The sequence below is a fragment of the Heliconius melpomene genome, chromosome 10 (assembly GCF_056956725.1).
Source record: "Heliconius melpomene rosina isolate 202511_hmr_F chromosome 10, ASM5695672v1, whole genome shotgun sequence".
Lineage (NCBI taxonomy): Eukaryota > Metazoa > Arthropoda > Insecta > Lepidoptera > Nymphalidae > Heliconius > Heliconius melpomene.
The window spans coordinates 2,288,026-2,304,392 of record NC_140398.1 but is presented as its reverse complement, the minus strand read 5'-3'; the positions used below and the strand labels follow the sequence as shown (position 1 = coordinate 2,304,392).

General features: G+C 32.2%; 2 protein-coding genes across 4 annotated transcripts in view; one reads left to right on the top strand and one right to left on the bottom strand.

The window, feature by feature from the left end:
* The window catches only part of Mctp (multiple C2 domain and transmembrane region protein), an 87,018-nt gene that overhangs the window by 2,250 nt on the left and 68,401 nt on the right, over positions 1-16,367 (top strand). For all 3 annotated transcript variants that reach the window (XM_085191697.1, XM_085191696.1, XM_085191698.1), the window contains exon 2: positions 11,673-11,791. In XM_085191697.1, coding sequence (XP_085047823.1) covers positions 11,764-11,791 — 28 coding nt within the window. In that variant the 5' untranslated portion in view covers positions 11,673-11,763. The remainder of the gene's footprint in view (positions 1-11,672; positions 11,792-16,367) is intronic.
* On the bottom strand, positions 3,432-6,456 carry LOC146535141 (leukocyte elastase inhibitor A-like). The gene has a single exon (XM_085191803.1). It carries the CDS (start codon positions 6,353-6,355, stop codon positions 5,180-5,182), a length of 1,176 nt encoding a protein of 391 aa, XP_085047929.1. The 5' UTR covers positions 6,356-6,456; the 3' UTR covers positions 3,432-5,179.

Genomic DNA, 16,367 nt, shown 5'->3' with positions numbered 1-16,367 from the left:
TAAAAAATTGTACGAGAATGTTTCGTGCAAAATATTTTTCTTTCATCGTGGTGTAGCGACACAGCTTCGTTTTGGTTGAAGATTTGATTCCCGTTTGACAGAATGAATTATTTTCGTTATTAAGGAACGAAAATAATTCAATAATTGGAAGGGTGGAAAAGACAAAGGGTGGCGTTCATTTCTGCCACTAAACGCACAATGTTTGAAAAATTTTGATGAAAGTGGAGAATAGACTGCTTTAAAACTAGGTTTCCTGTGCCTAGCCTGCCTAGAGTCGGTTCACCGGGGACCTTCAAAATGCGCGTCTATCTCCACCTCAAAGGCCGGCAACGCACCTGTAGCTTCTCTGATGTTGTACGGGGTCGTGGGCGGCGGTGATCACCATCAGGTGACCCGAACGCTCGTTTGCCTTGTCCTTTTTACATAAAAAAATACACCGTGAAACGAAAACAAAAATTAGACTACGTTTAGATTTAAATTGAACCTGTTAGACATAACAAGTAGTAATCTTACCAACTGATGTAGTTCACGAGTGACTCAACGTATATACTCGTATGCTATATTTATGTATGTACTAGAACTAAATAGTTTCGCATGCCTTGGGCACGTTTTGCGAATAATTAAGATTGCAAGTAAGCTGCCATGGTGATGGTGATGGTGATGGTGAATCCATTGTAATATTTAGAAAATATGGTGAACCAAGAAGCAGCGCTAAAATAAATGTTATACGATATTATGAAGTGTTGGTTGAGAAATGTTCGCAAGTATAAATTTAAGTTGACTAAAGTAGTTCAGGGAAGTTTAGAGTGCAGGAATGCAATTTTCTATAGAAAAGTTTTTTAATTAATCAATTTTTCGATTCTTGCCCGATTTTTTAACATAATTATCATAGATTAAACATGTATAGTTAAAGATTTACCATTTTGCTTATACATTCTGTGGCCTAAAATTGTGCCTTACGTAACAAAGCATGTTACACTTGAAGTGCCTTTACGTGTTCATCTTGGTTTTATTTACTTAGCAATGTTTTCACAGCCGCCATTTTAAAATAATTTTAGCCTAAATGTAAAGCGCTACGCTACACTATAAAACAAAGTATGATTGTGAACACGATAGTTGTGGGTTCGGTTCCTACTCGAGTAAATTAAATTTAAAAAATATTTTCACTTTCTCGTCTCGTTTGTCTGGTGAGGCAAAACGCGGCGTTAAGATCTGCCATTGAACAGGCAATGCCTTTAGATTGGATCGAATGGGAATGGAAGTGTGTTAATGGGAGCTGAGTGCCTGAATACTAGTTCCTCTGTCTACCACGCGACGTGCGAGATATAGCGTCTAGTCAAAAAACAACAAACAAAAACAAAAAAACATATTTAAATCATCTTAATTGGCTCTTTTCGCTGAGATAAAGCGCGGCATTGAGGATCGTTCTTACCATACAATTTCTTGGATTCTGGCAGAAAGTCGTCGTCTAGTGTCTGACAGAGACACAGACATCGCCTTATGTCACCCTGGCAGGCGGGCAAAGCTTATAATAAAAATGTATTATTAAAAGTGACTTTTATTCATATAAAATGCCTACTAATAAAACAAAGAGTGCGTGCCCATGACACGTTTGAATGAGTTTATTTAATCGATAGGCTAGCACGCTGGCAACCTTTGACGAGATATTATATGTACTAGATTTATAAATATATAAGTCAACATAAGGCAGCGTCTGAATGCATCGCAAAGGCTGTGGATTCGATTCAAAAAAGGTTGATTTTCCCAATCTGGTAACAAGACAAAGCTTGGCGATGAGTTTCGAAAGGGGAGAACGAGGCGTCTTGAAATTTGGTTCCCCCTCTGCGAAGTAAGAGGGTTTCTGAGGGTTTACGCGACGGTGGTGGGTTCGATTCATCTCATACAGTGAGGATCAAACCCAAAACAATTGAGTATACAGCCAGACTTAGTTCCACTGAGCCTGCATAGCCTCAATTTTTATTATCTCAGTAAAGATTATTGGTTTGGTGTTTTTATTATCTTAATAACATTGATGATATAAAGTACAGAAAGAAGCGGTTATAACCGTTCAATTTATTTGATTGTTACAAAGTGTTTCTTTACGACGTTTTTACGGGAATGTCGTATTTTGAATCCAGTCACGACAATATAATGTTGAGTAATATCTACTATTAAACAACAGTTTATACACATACAATTATGTACAAAATACAAAACAAAAATACACACAAGACCAATATGTTATTATAATGATGACTTTCTTTTCATAAGTTGTATTGGGGTTTGATTTGGTTTGAGATTCGCTTTTTTGATTGAGCATTTTCTATTTTACATTGAATGCTATAAGGAAATTCCTAAAATAGGAAATATTTAAGGCTTTATAAAATACTACATTTTAGTATAGTGGTTTTTAATATGTAAAAAATTACTATATAGTGTCAAAGATAAGAGAAATATAATATTTTACATCACGTTACGTACATTTTTTTTCAGCTTTACGCTATATCCCGCATATTGCTGGAGGAACCTAGTGTTAAGACTCTTCGTTCTCCATTTTACATTGAATGTTGAGTGGCGGATCTCAATGCCGCACTTTCGCCTTATTACCAAGGAAATTAAATTATTAATAAATTATAATTCCCCTAGTGGGAATCGAACCCACGACCGTAGCGTTCAGTCACACGCTGGTGCCCCTGCACCATGACAGTCTCGAATATGATGTAGAATTTTTCTTTTTACTTTCATTCTACCCAATTCAATTTTTCTTACAGCCAATAAGTTACGTGACTTGTCGTTTGGAATGACTTTTTTCCTTTTGTATACTCTAAATTATTTCTAAAAGGAGATCTTTGCTTCAATTAGTCTTAGTGTTTTAATATTACAAATAATAATTTTCTTTAAATATGTTGATTTAATTTTGTAGACAACATATAAATAAGGAAGAAGATATAGTATATTAGTTATATAATATTTCAATATAAGATAGAGTTTTATGGATTTAGTTTTTCATTATTTTCATAATATTTATTTTACTTATCATTATTAACTTGGGTCATGGAAATTTGAACAGGCAATTTTAAAAATTATTGTAGGTTAAATGTTCATTCATTTTGTCACTGACCCGCCGATTATAACAAAAACCTAAGGTATTTTTTAATCAATGGTATTATAGTATAGTAAAAGGAAATATTTAATTATAGTATATATTTAAAGTATAGTAAAATGAAATATTTCATATTTTCATTTCTTCGCTCTGGTCTGATACCAGGCACATTGAGGTTGAATTACGACACTCAACACCCAATGCCTCCAGAATTCGGAGGAAAATGGAGAACGAAGTGTCTTAATAATATTTTCCCTCTGCCTACCCTGGCGGGTGCGGGTTACAGCGTGAAGCTGAAAAATAAAAAATATATACTTTTTTCAGTGTATAATTTTTACTTACAATTTTTATTTAACGACCTTCTATTACTCGTCTTTGACATCATTAAAACTTCAAAGTCCCTATTACATTTAGCTCCAGGGAGTTCTTGATATTTTAATAGTCTAGACAAAAAAAGCTTTGTCTTAATTAAATATATTTAGATAAAGGTCTTTGGGTATAGAGATGAAATTTCTTTTTTTCTTGGAAACATACGAACATATCTTTCACTATTCGACACGTAATATCTCAAAAAGGTTAACCAATTATTAAGCTTCGGCATTCAACACGAAATGCCTCCAGAATTCCTTGAAATATGAGTAGAGGAGTGTCTTAACACTAAGTTCTCTCTACCTACCGCGCTGTGTGCGGGATAATGCGAAAAAAAAACAAAAATAAGAAACACCACACTTCCCTGAACTAAAGCTCAATTCAAAATAATAATACTTAAAGTTCACCTGAATATAATAAGAAACTTAATTAAAATACTACACAAATACTGAGCAAGCGGAAGCTGCAAGTGTACTTTTTATTTTTGCCTTTTGTAAACTGACGTCATTTCCGTGGTTGAATTAAAAGTATAAATCTTATAGTTTGTTAGAAGTGTCTCAAATTGTTGCGGGTTCAAATATTGTTATGTATTCTAAAGTATTAATTCTATACGAGACCACTGTTGTCCACTCACTGGTCTTGTGTTCGATTCCCTATGAAATACAGAGTTACATATTTTCTCTGCCTACCTTGCCATGTGCAGGATACAGCGTGAAGTTATAAATATTGTACATCGTAGAGTAACCATGGTGGTTATGAGTTCGATTCCCACTCGGGGCAATTCGTTTTTTTTTCATTTTCTACCTTTTCTAAAACAAAGTTCCACCGCATTAACACGCCATTCTTTAAAATGAATTCCAAACTAAGTGACGCATCACTAATTTTCCTTACAACCTTTGCCAGCGTTTATGATGCTTAATAATGTTTAATACCTAACATAAAACTTTTAAACTAACTAACTTTTGATAAAAATCAATAATAACGCATAATGCTAGGCCTCATTTTACAGTGAAAAATAATACATATGGTTTCAATATATTTTAATAGTTTACTGAAGTTTCTTACTTAATATAGATTGGAGTGCTTTTATTATTTATTTACTTTGTTTTTATTTTGTAAAGTTATGGAAGGTAGAAAAAATACTAAAATATACCTGCTTTTTTATACTCTAAATTTGAATCCTTAACCACTTCCGGGTACTTCTACAGTTGTTATTTACAAATTATTTATACAAACTGACAGACATACAAACAGTGCTAAATATTTTAGATACTTGAAAAAACTTCTACTTAAGTATTCGATGAGTTGGCCGAAAGCCAAGTTAAGGAAACTTTGCGTTCTTATAACAGCTGTGATATATTGGAAAACTAATTACGTGCTTATCTTTTAAGATATTCATTATCGGTCTTAAGGAATTTTAGCGAAAAGTTTTATTTGCAATACGAGCTTGTACTTGTACTTGTACGCGTTGGTTGTGGATTCGATCCCCATTCGAGGGAATGAATTATTAATATTTTTATTTCTTGCCACCAAGACCAAAGCCCGGCGTTGAATTCTAAGGTAGGTGTCCACTTTATTTATTTAAAAAATAATTTATTAGTGAATAATATTATAATATTAATTATTTAAACATAATGATAATTACACAATTGTACTGAATTTTAAGGAACTTTATATTTATAGTACCTACCACAATAGAACAAATTGTTAATTATAACGTCCTTTAGAATATAGACCACCTAATAATATCGTTGTCGTGGGTTTCTCTAATATAAAGAAGATGAACGGTTCACTCGCTTCTAATGTACTGCTGCGAAGTAAATATTCAGAATATCCTGGCGTAGAAATTTTGAAGTCAGCACCGCTCTCACCCATAGTGAAGTCCACAAGATGTTCAACTGTAGATATATAAATACTTTCAGTGGTTATACCAGAAAATTGACTTTGATCTGATTGAAATACCTCACTCACACCTATATCTTGCAGTGGCTTGTTTAAAACAATATTTGCTGATATCCTAAACCTCGGTAGTTTCAGGTCAATTTCTTTTAACCCGACCTCTTTTACGTTATTTTCTAACTTATCCACTATTTCACTTAACTTTATATTTTCTAAGTTTTTATATGCATCTTTGATTTTAACTCCAGAATAGGGCATAATTATTAGCATACTGTATTTACCATCGTTACCAAATGCTAGTTCCGTTACGTTAGCTTTCATCTCTGGTATACTTAAATGTGGTACTTTTACTTTCCGATGCATCATTTTAACTTCTCTTGTTTCATTAATTATATTATCATAAAAAGTTTCGATGGTTGTATGTAATACATTAAACCGTTGTCTCCAGAAACCACGAAATGCCATCACATTCGCCATTATCATAGATGAATTTGTAAAGTCGTCCGGATGTAATACATGTAGGAATGACCGGGCTGCCCTTTCAATGACATAATTAGCTTCCCTCGTTGTCGCCTTCGAATCCTCAAAATCAAAATAGTGAATGATAGCCCCAAAATGATCACTCAAAGTTTGTCTAAACGTAGGTAAGGTGACAAAATCTTTATTTATGAATACAAAATTAGCAAATTCTATATTTGCACCATCGGAATTATATATTTCTTTTCTTAATTTCTCATATCCAGCCAAAAAGTTACTTTTATTATTACTCGGTATAATGGAATTCGAGAATTGATTCTGGGACTCACCGTAGGTCCATATAGCCGCACTCGCCATTACGCTCCAAACCCCAAATGTTCCAACAGCGACGTGGTCTAAATCCGTCGACTGTATAAGCTGTATACTAAAATTCCGAACCATAGAATTGAAGTCACTATCACCATGACAGGACACTATTAAAATCACTACAAATAGTGGAGAATACATTTGTTGTCTAAATAAAATCTTGTATACGCTAAAGTCACTCGAGTATGTATAATATGTGCGCCTATCTTCAGAGCAGTCTAACTTGTAACCAGTTTAGAGAATTTGTTGTTTATTTTCCTTAAGAAAAACCAGATCCATTATGCTTGTAATCTCATTTGAACTTATTTTTAGCGTCATAAAATACAGTCATATTAAATGTATTAATAAATAAATATTATAAAAAGTTTTACGAAAATAATTAATTTTAAATTACAAAATAAATGTAATTGAGAAATATTTTTTTTTTATTTTTTCTAACGTAGTGTAAAAAATAATTAACAGTATCGTCAATATTACTTGTATTTGTAAAATACTTTATTGAACTACTTATATATATACTTTTTATTGCGTCTTTAGTGGCGAAGCTCAAAGCTGGGCTTTGTCTTGTTACCAGAATGAGGAAATGAAAATAGCTCATTCCCTAGAGTATGAATCGAACCTACAACTGTCGCGGTACAGTTAGACGCTGGCGCTGTTTCACTACGCCTTGAGGTGTTTGAAAGACAATTATTACTAAGAATATTTATGCTTAATATCATTGTATTCATTTCTTTTACCGATTCTGTTAAAGGTACCTAATTACGAAAGTTTTACTATGATAAGCTTGGTGGCTTTATTAAACTTGTGGATAATTAAACAAAAACAAATAAAAGTAACTGTTACAAAAAAGCTCCACGACTTATATCTCGTATAAAAGAAGGTTCAGTAGAACATAGAGTGGAGCGGAGGGTTCGTTTGTCTTTTCTGCTTGAACTAGTGACATTACGAGTTGAATAGGGAACTCAACGTCGCTCTTTGTCTTGTCGGAGGAAAATAAATTATTCTACTTAACACAAGATGTGAGGAACGGAGTGTCTTAAAACTAGGTTCCCTCTGCCTTCCCTGCAGCATGCGGGAGACAACGTGATGCTAAAATAATAATAATAATAATATATATACGCAAAATACCACTATAACGTATAAGAATTGCCTCCTTAAATCGTTTGTCATAAAAAATCGAGTCAGTTTCCCTTTAGAAACTACAAAGGACGACCCTCTAAAGAGCCTCAGAGCTTTTTTAAGCGATCAAACTAGTTTAGATTATTGCGACAAAAACCCTCGTTTGGATGAAATAGAATTTTTTTTTGTGAAGAAGTCGTTATTATGGAACTAGTGTCAAAGTAGTTATGAAATAATTTTATTTGAGAACTTAGTTTATTTGAACTTAGCCAGAATTTACTGGGAAAAAGTAAAATGATTTGTTTTAATTTCTTTTTAACGAAAGTATATAAACAATCTTGCACTTTAATGTTATATCTAGTTTTTGTCCAAGAAAGAACATAACAAAGGATAACTACTAGTAAATCTCTACAAAAATATAAAATTAAATAATTTGTTTGGTTAGTTGTGGTAATCTCAGGAACCACTACTTCATATTGAAATATTTTTGACTATTTTTCAATGAAGAGAAAGGCCTAAATGATTTAGAAGGACATAGTTATTTGTTACATTTTTAGATGCTTTTTTAGAATTTTCAATAAAATCGTAAAAAATATAGTAGGTATAGTAACAATAAACTTTTTTGGCTTTACGCCATCACGCCGTTGCACAACGAGTTGTGCCTAATTACTAGTGAATGTTTAGGCATATATTCAAAAGGTAAAGGGCGCTTCCCTTATACAAGGCGTATATAATATGATAATAAATCGAATAATATTAACCAATTTTATTTCCGATTATGTCAAAGTATGTACCTACCTATATATTTCTGTATAGTTCAAACATTAATCAGTTTAGAAATAATTAAACGGAAGCAAGTATAATAAACTGGAAACATGAAGCTCGTCGGTGTCGGACTGTAATTGTACAACTGTAGTTACATTTGGGGCTAATTGGGAACAACAGTTAATGTTCCACCGCACTTAAAGACGGTTTTACTTGTAATAACTTTTCAATGTTCCGCAGTTAATATTTTGATTTTATATCCCAGTACGAGCTTAGACGAGCTTCACGCTACCCCGCACATGGCAGGGTAAGCAGAGGGAACCTCGGCAACCTCGTGTTAAGACCTTCCGTTCCACCTTCGACCAAATTCTGGAGACATTGAGTGTTGAGTGGCGAAACTCAACGCTGAGCTTTGCCTTGTTCTCATGTTCGTCTTTTCATTTCTTCGAGAGAAAATCGAACCCACAACCTGTCCTCCTGCGCTACGACTGGCTTTTAGTTAATAAATTTGCGGATGAGAATTCTGTTACACAATTATGAGATTTAAGTATAGAAAACAGTGTTCTAACAAGCTGTCTTTAGTTCCATGATTTATCATGCACAAAAAGTAAGGCAAAATTAAAGGCAAATTTAGATGAAGATAGATGGAAGAGCTGGAAGATTAAAGAATCTCTCACCGGGGTTCAGGCACGGAGGTTGATTGGCAGAGGGAGACCTTGGAAGTAATTTGTAGACAAGACGAACTCACTGTCCATTGCACTTAATAACTCATCTTCGTATTACACTTCGATATAGAAGTTGATACAATATTAAGTTCATTTTATAATTCCTTGTCACCCCTGTAAGTAATCTATGATATTAAAAGAGCTTTTATGTTTATCTGTAGGGAGCCCGGCTTGACGTACACCCCCTCGAGCTGTGAAGTATTCAGGAGATTACCTAAGATGAATTACAAGAGAACAGTTCTGACATTACAATATGAGAATGACATCAACAATTCAACAACTGTTCTGTCGTACAATTATGAAATACTACTCGTGAGAACAGTAATATAAAAATTTATATATACATACAATGTATATAAATATAATTGTATTTTAAATTATAGAAGAAATACAAAGTTTCACGCTTTTTTCCCGTGGGTAAGCAGAGAAAACCACAAGACCAAGTTTAGGCGGAGAGTTTAGGCGGAGAATGGAGTGTTTTAATACTTTCGTCATCATCATTATCAACATCAGCCAGCATTTAATACTTAAAATCGTTGACTATCCTTGTTTCCTCGTCCCTGTATATTTTGCCATAATAGGCGTTAAACCAATATCTGAGCTGAGCCGTGATAAGCTCAACAATGTTGGAAGCTCGGAAGCGCCGTATCTCGTTATACGTTGGAATGGCCTTTGGAAAGCCTTTTGTATTATTTTATTTCTATCTAGTATATTTATACTGATTATTATTAATTAATTCATAATGTTAAAGTTGTATTTAATTTAATTTATTATGAGAGCAAAAATCACAGAGCTTCGCTCGCTTATACTTATTTTTATATTATTAGTAAGTTAGCATGATATTCTATTGAATCGCGGTACACAACGCCGTGATTTGTCTTGCCTATGGATAGTTTAAATTCGAGTATAATGGCGTTGAAAGTATCAATCGAAAATGATTATTTAAATTTATATTGCACGTATTCTCCACAACCTGCGTCGCGTGGCTGGTACTAATATTATTGAAGTTTGTCACACAATACTTTGTTCAAGCCAATATGCGTCTTATAGCACTGTAATACAGAAGGGTTTTCTACTATAAGTATATTTAGGTGACAATTTTGGTACACGATATCGCATAACATTTGATATGTATGTTTCACTCTCGTTGTCGGTTGGAAAAAAAAATTTTTCATCAAATTCTTCTTTATCAAAAATGTTATTATTGTTTTTTTTATTATGACAAACAGTTATTTTTAATTGTAGTAGGTGAAAATATTAAGTTATCTGTTTTTTTATTAAAAGTTTAAATTATGCGAACGGCTAAGAAGTGGAACTCGATGTCTGCTGAACTGTTCCCCGATAAGTATAACCTGGCCCTCTTTAAAGAACGAGTGAATAGACACTACCTAGGCAAGCATGCTCCACCTTCGTTCGCATCGTCACTTACCACCAGGTGAGATAGCGGACAAATGCTTGCCTATCTACAATAAAAAAAATTCTACTGTTGATATACCTTCCATCGAATTTTTAAATTTATTGCGTATTATATTAAGTGTTGATTAATTTGTTAACTAGAAAGTAAATTATATATAAGTCATTCCCCGGAACTGGAATCGAACACAGAGTCATTGCGCTGGTAGACGCTGTCTTACTATGACATTGTCATTTCTTTTTTTTGGATATGCTCCAAAGTGTTTTTTGGATATGCTCCAAAGTATTAACTATTAGAATATATTCTACTAAATCATTACGAGGCTACAATATATGAAAATATAAGTCGAGACGTCGTCTATACCAATGTCTAAAGTAAACGATAATTAGGTTACATAAAGGCGATGGAATGAGAACTCTTTCATTAAGAAAATCTCCTATTCAAGGATTTAATTTTTTATTTCCTCGCTTTAAATCTTTTTAAGGTGTAGAACATTATGTTGATCGAATTCTTAAGCTTTAAACAGCACTCCTGTATAACGCAGTAAAGCGACTTCCGTACAACCTTTCATCCCCTATTCAAACTCTTTAGCTATTTTTTACGAAAAATATGTAGAGCCATAACGCGGCGCTGAGTTCCACCATTCAACACGCATTCCCTTTAGAATGTGGCAGTGATGAGGAGGAATGAATGGAGTGTCTTAACATTAGGTTCTCTCTGCCTACTCTGCTCTGTGTGGTATACAGCGTGATCTGATAAAAAAAAATAAAAAATATGTACCAAAAAGTGTATTTCACAGATATAAAATAGAGAATTTTAGTAAAACAAACAAAATTTAATTAATTCTTGTTTTAACGTAATTCCCGCTACGAGTATATTAATGGTGTTAGGACTATATATTACGACCCTGTCTGGACATATAATTAATTTAACGTTTAGTTTCTGTTATCGATCATGTCTGTCTATTCCCAGTTTATTAGATTGTAGATCTCCCTACTTCTGTATAATGTAAGAAGAAATAAATGAACCGAATGATTACAAGAGATACTAAGGAGAGGATTAGTTATTTATTAGATTTAGTTTTTTTATCTTCAAAGATCTTTTCTTATTACAAGATACTGTAGGAAATAAATGTGTACGAGAATGTAATTAAGTCGCCAACTTCTTTTGCTTTTTTATATAAAGAAAATTACGTTACATCAAAATTATTAACTAATACAACTATGGATTCGATTCACACTCGAGGATATTATAAATATTTTAAATTTTTCTTAAGAATTCGGCGGAAAGTGATGAACGAAGTATCTTAATACTAAGTTCCCATGTCCTACCTTACCTACCTTAATAATACCGTCATCAATTAAATAAACTCTTCGATTCGTATCTATTTATAATGGAGAAACTGCCATTGATCTTCCCTGCCTCTCCTCCACAGGTTTATAACGGCAACAAGTGTGTGATGCAAGAGAGACACCTCAATGATCACGTGCGTGCGCTGCAACAGCTGACAGGAGCTAAATGACGCCATGTCCAAGAAACATTCGCCGCAACCCAGTAAGTACTTCTATTAAATAAAACTACGAAATTAATAATTAATTTGCTATTAGATACGATTTTTTAGCCATTTGTGAAGGGCAAATAGAGAAATAAAAATAATTATCTGTGCAACATTTGACTGTTGATTTGGCGGTTATAGATTCGATTCCTATTCGGAAGAATGAATTCTAAATAAAGGGTCATGTAACTTACTAAAATAAATATTGGTAATGCAAATAATTCTTTCTCTCAAGTAGAGATTGAACACACTACCATCGTGTTTACAGTCTGAGGCTGTATCACTGTGCCAGACGGCCTTTATGTTAGTTTGGTGAAATCTCTTGTTATTTTTTTACTTCATTTTGATTTTTCGAAATTACTTTCAACATAAAAAAATATTCCTTAGGTATTTTTTATAAATAATTCTGTGAAACGAAAGAAATTCGCTGTAAACACGGCCGGGACATGTTTATATTAAAAGTAAATTAGACAATCTTGGAAGAATACCGCTTACTTGTTGTACTTCGCCTCGGGCTACATACGAGTTAGCTGTTCATAATATTATATTTTATACTTCATTTGAATATATATATACTTTGGATATATTTTTACCCAACTTAGAAGGAGAGTATTTGTTTCTAAAGTATATACTATACCTATCTATATAGTTATTTTTTTTTCTAGGGTAGGTAGTAAGTAGGTAGTAAGTAAAAAATAAGTTTACTTATTTCCTTTTCAACATTGTAACTCCATAAAGACTCTGCAATTGTGATTTTATCTATCTATACTAAGAAAATCTAGATATTTTTAATTAATTATTAGAGTATTTCATCGTATTTTTCCCCTCTTTAAACAGATATCGACGTTGACTCTACCATGTTCCGCAATTCTCGTAAATTTTTATTTAATCTGCGGGTAAATATTTTTCTTGAATGGATCAAGCGACCGACACGTAGTGTTTTTTTCTGTAACATTTTTGTTGTTATATAATTCTCAATTTGTAAAGGTAAAATAAGTGGATTACTGCTGAAGGGCAGTTTTTAATTTAAAATTATGTTAATCTGTGGTTTTTTTTTTTGTGCAACTCAACGCCGCGTTTTGTAACACGCAATCCCTGCGTCGTGACTGGATCTCGCATTATTTGTTTCGGCTCCACGCTATATCCCGCATGTCTGTAGTGTTAAGACACTCCGTTCCCCATTTTTCACCGAATCCTTGAGAGAATGCCGCGGTTAGCCTCGACACTAAAGCGAAGAAATTAAAGTATTCCATTTTCTTCAGTGGGAATCGAATCCACAACCTTTGTGTTTATAATCAAACGCCTGTGCCCCTGTGCGACGACTAGATCTGACATTATACCTACTAAAATCCAATTAAACTATTAATTAATTGAAACAGAGCATTTAATTAGCAAATTTTCTATGTCACGTAATTAGATATTAATAGACATTAGGCTGATTATGTTTAACTATTCCCCTATATATTTATATAGTTAATGGGTAAACGACTTAGGGTGCAGTTATTGTTAAAATTAATGAATATATTTATAATAATATTAGATTAATAATTCTGTTCAAATTTTTATTTGAACTAAAGACCGGCTAAGTGCGAGCCGGAATCCACCGAAGCTTCTGTACCAATTCCAAGATGGTAGGTGAACAATTGAAGGTTATAAAAATTAACAGACTTAAATTGCCCATATGTAGTGAATGGTAATGGAATGTAGAGGACGGAGTGTCTTAAAACTGTTCCTCTCTATCTCCTACAATAGGATACAGGGCGAACCTGAAAAATCCATTAAAACATTATTCTGAATTTTTAAAATCAAAATAAATATAACCACAGTATTTTTCAAATGCAGTTATTTACAAGTAAATTTTGTAAAGACTTTGCTTCCAAGAAATGATTGAATTTCGTAACAATTTACATAATGTACCAACCTAACAAGGCACAGCGTCATTTAATGTATAATTTATTACGGGCATTGTATGGGTTACAAACGGCAAGACTAAATTTGGTTTATTTCAGTAATTTCACCAAATTATATGTATATATTTACTATAATATATTTCTTCTTGTTTCTTATTCTGTTTGCCGTCCCAGCTTATGGCAAGATTTAGCGTTTAACTAAAAAAAGTAAATATACCCATGGGTTGACCTGAAAACACAGCTTTGCTTGTTTTTTTAATTTGAGGAAACCTAATGTTACGACACTCTATTTCCTAGTTTTCCTAGAATCCGCCAAGTAGGAAACGAACCCATAACTATCGCGTTCACACTTATTCACTGCGCTACGACGTTCTGCATGATTAATTATACATAAATCTAATTCATTTAATATACATTTACATTGATATTCTGAATATTTAATTATATTTTAGTTATAATTAAAATTCATAACGTAATTTTCGTGAATGTTAAAAATGTAACAGTAACCGTGATAGATAAATTACACGCAAAGTTTCGTGCCTATTCATTGAGGGAATAAATTTAAAATATGACCTCATTACCACCGTACTTCACAGTTTTATATACTTATGAGGTCAAATGATAATTATATTTAGAACTTTTCTTTTTCAAGTCACATAAAGAAAATGTGGGTATGTGATTTTAAACCTTACTGAGGTGGAGGGAATGCTTAAATCTTATCTCTACTTTGTTTAATATTATTTATAAAGTAGAAGAGTTTGTTTAGTTGAGTGCGGTAATCTCAGGAACTGCTGGTTCGAAGAGCGATTGAGCAAACGAAAAGCAGAGTTGTTTAACATTAAATTATATACAAAGAATACCTTGGATTAAAGTCATTTTTCAATTTGAATAGTAGTAACTCTCTAAAAAGTAACACAAAATTAGAAAGTTTATAATTTATTGGAATGGAATGTAGTCATTTAGCCTTATATTTGTAGCCTAATGTTAATAAAATACCTGGGGTGGTTACTTAAGAAAGTACGAAATAAAATAATATATTTATATTTTAACAATATTCAAAATACAAAATCTTTTCAGAATAAATGCATTTCATACAAATCCCTTAAGCCTTCACCTTTATAGTCAGATTTATATATGAAATTGTGAGCAAGAGAGAAATGGATTTAAATAAAAATACGAGCAGGTACGTCGTAAGAAGATTATTTTTAGCTTTTGTTCACAACTTCCTGTACATGCAGTTCAAAGCTGTGTTCATATGAAAATGAAAAAATATTTTTTAAATAAAATCTGATAATGACTATATCGTATTAAACTGTATATTGGCAGTGAACTCCCTTTAGAAAAACATTAGAATTTCAAAATATATTTTACAAAACTTGTACACCTAATTTGCATTTTAAACTTCAATTTAGATTTAATCTATTGCAATAATAATTAAATTTCTATAGCATTACTTAAGCGATTTAGATATTTGAACATTTTTAACGTGTTATTTTAACTTAGGAAAGTGTATATAATTAGAATCATAATTATATTAAAAATCGGTATATACTTGTAAATCTCGAATATGTATTTAAGAATTTGAACGTAACCACTTATATAATTTGTCTAAGCCTTCTATTCAATTAAACTATATTCATATTCAACCGACGCAAAATGTATATTTATTACAACTTTTCTCATTAACATAATTAGCTAATTGTTTAAGTTTGCTTGGAGTTTACTTAATTGCAGTAAAGCATTTTTCTTTAAAGGTTCCGACTCATTAATTTTTGAAATTACTATATTATGTTAATTTTTGTGACAAGAAATAAAATTGTTTCGATTTCATGTATTATAAAAAATGTATTTCATCCAAAATTAAAATGAAAGAGTGATATTTCTTAGTAAAATGTAAATATTTGCTATAATTAATTAATTAAGCGTGAAACTTTTTGCTTGGCGCTAAGTAAACTAACCAGTGAAAGAAAAACTTACAAAACACAATCTGATAAAGATTGTCTTTTTGCAAAGAAATTTATTACAATACTGTGAAAGTAATGTGTGGAAGTACATACGAGAGTTCATACTCCTAATTAATTAAACCTTTTTATGCTAAAAAGGGTTACGACCTTTGTCCCAACTTACTAATTGCGGTTAATTTAACAATTCCTTAATTACTCTTCTAATAAATCATTAAATTATTTTTTTTATTTTTATATTGCGTTCAATTATTTTTAATTAGAAATATTTCTTACGTACTTCTAATTGTTTTGCAAAAAGTGTTTAACTTATGGACACAATAAAGATATTTTTCAAAAATTTTGAAATATATATCAATCGTTAATTTATATTTCTCTCCGCCTGCCTCTGAATGTAGAAGAAAAGAGAGTAGATAAACGATTACAACACTTAATTATAATACAAATAACAGGTTTAACAGCATTCTTACAAATAAATTATGAGGAAATCGTCACTTCTAAAACAAAATATTTGGGTTGAATTCGAAGCAATAAAACGCAGACGGTGCTCGACCTTGCCTCGTATTGAATGAATAAATTCATACATCCATAAATTTATTATATGGTTTCTTATTAATAAAAAAAATATTATTAATTCTTTTATTTAGTCGAAAAGTCAGAAAGCCTATAGGCATCTGTGAGTATTACAATGTTCACGAGCTATC

What these genes read in the sequence shown, in the direction of transcription:
- LOC146535141 (XM_085191803.1), bottom strand. Translation starts at nt 6,355, where the DNA reads ATGTATTCTCCACTATTTGTAGTGATTTTAATAGTGTCCTGTCATGGT.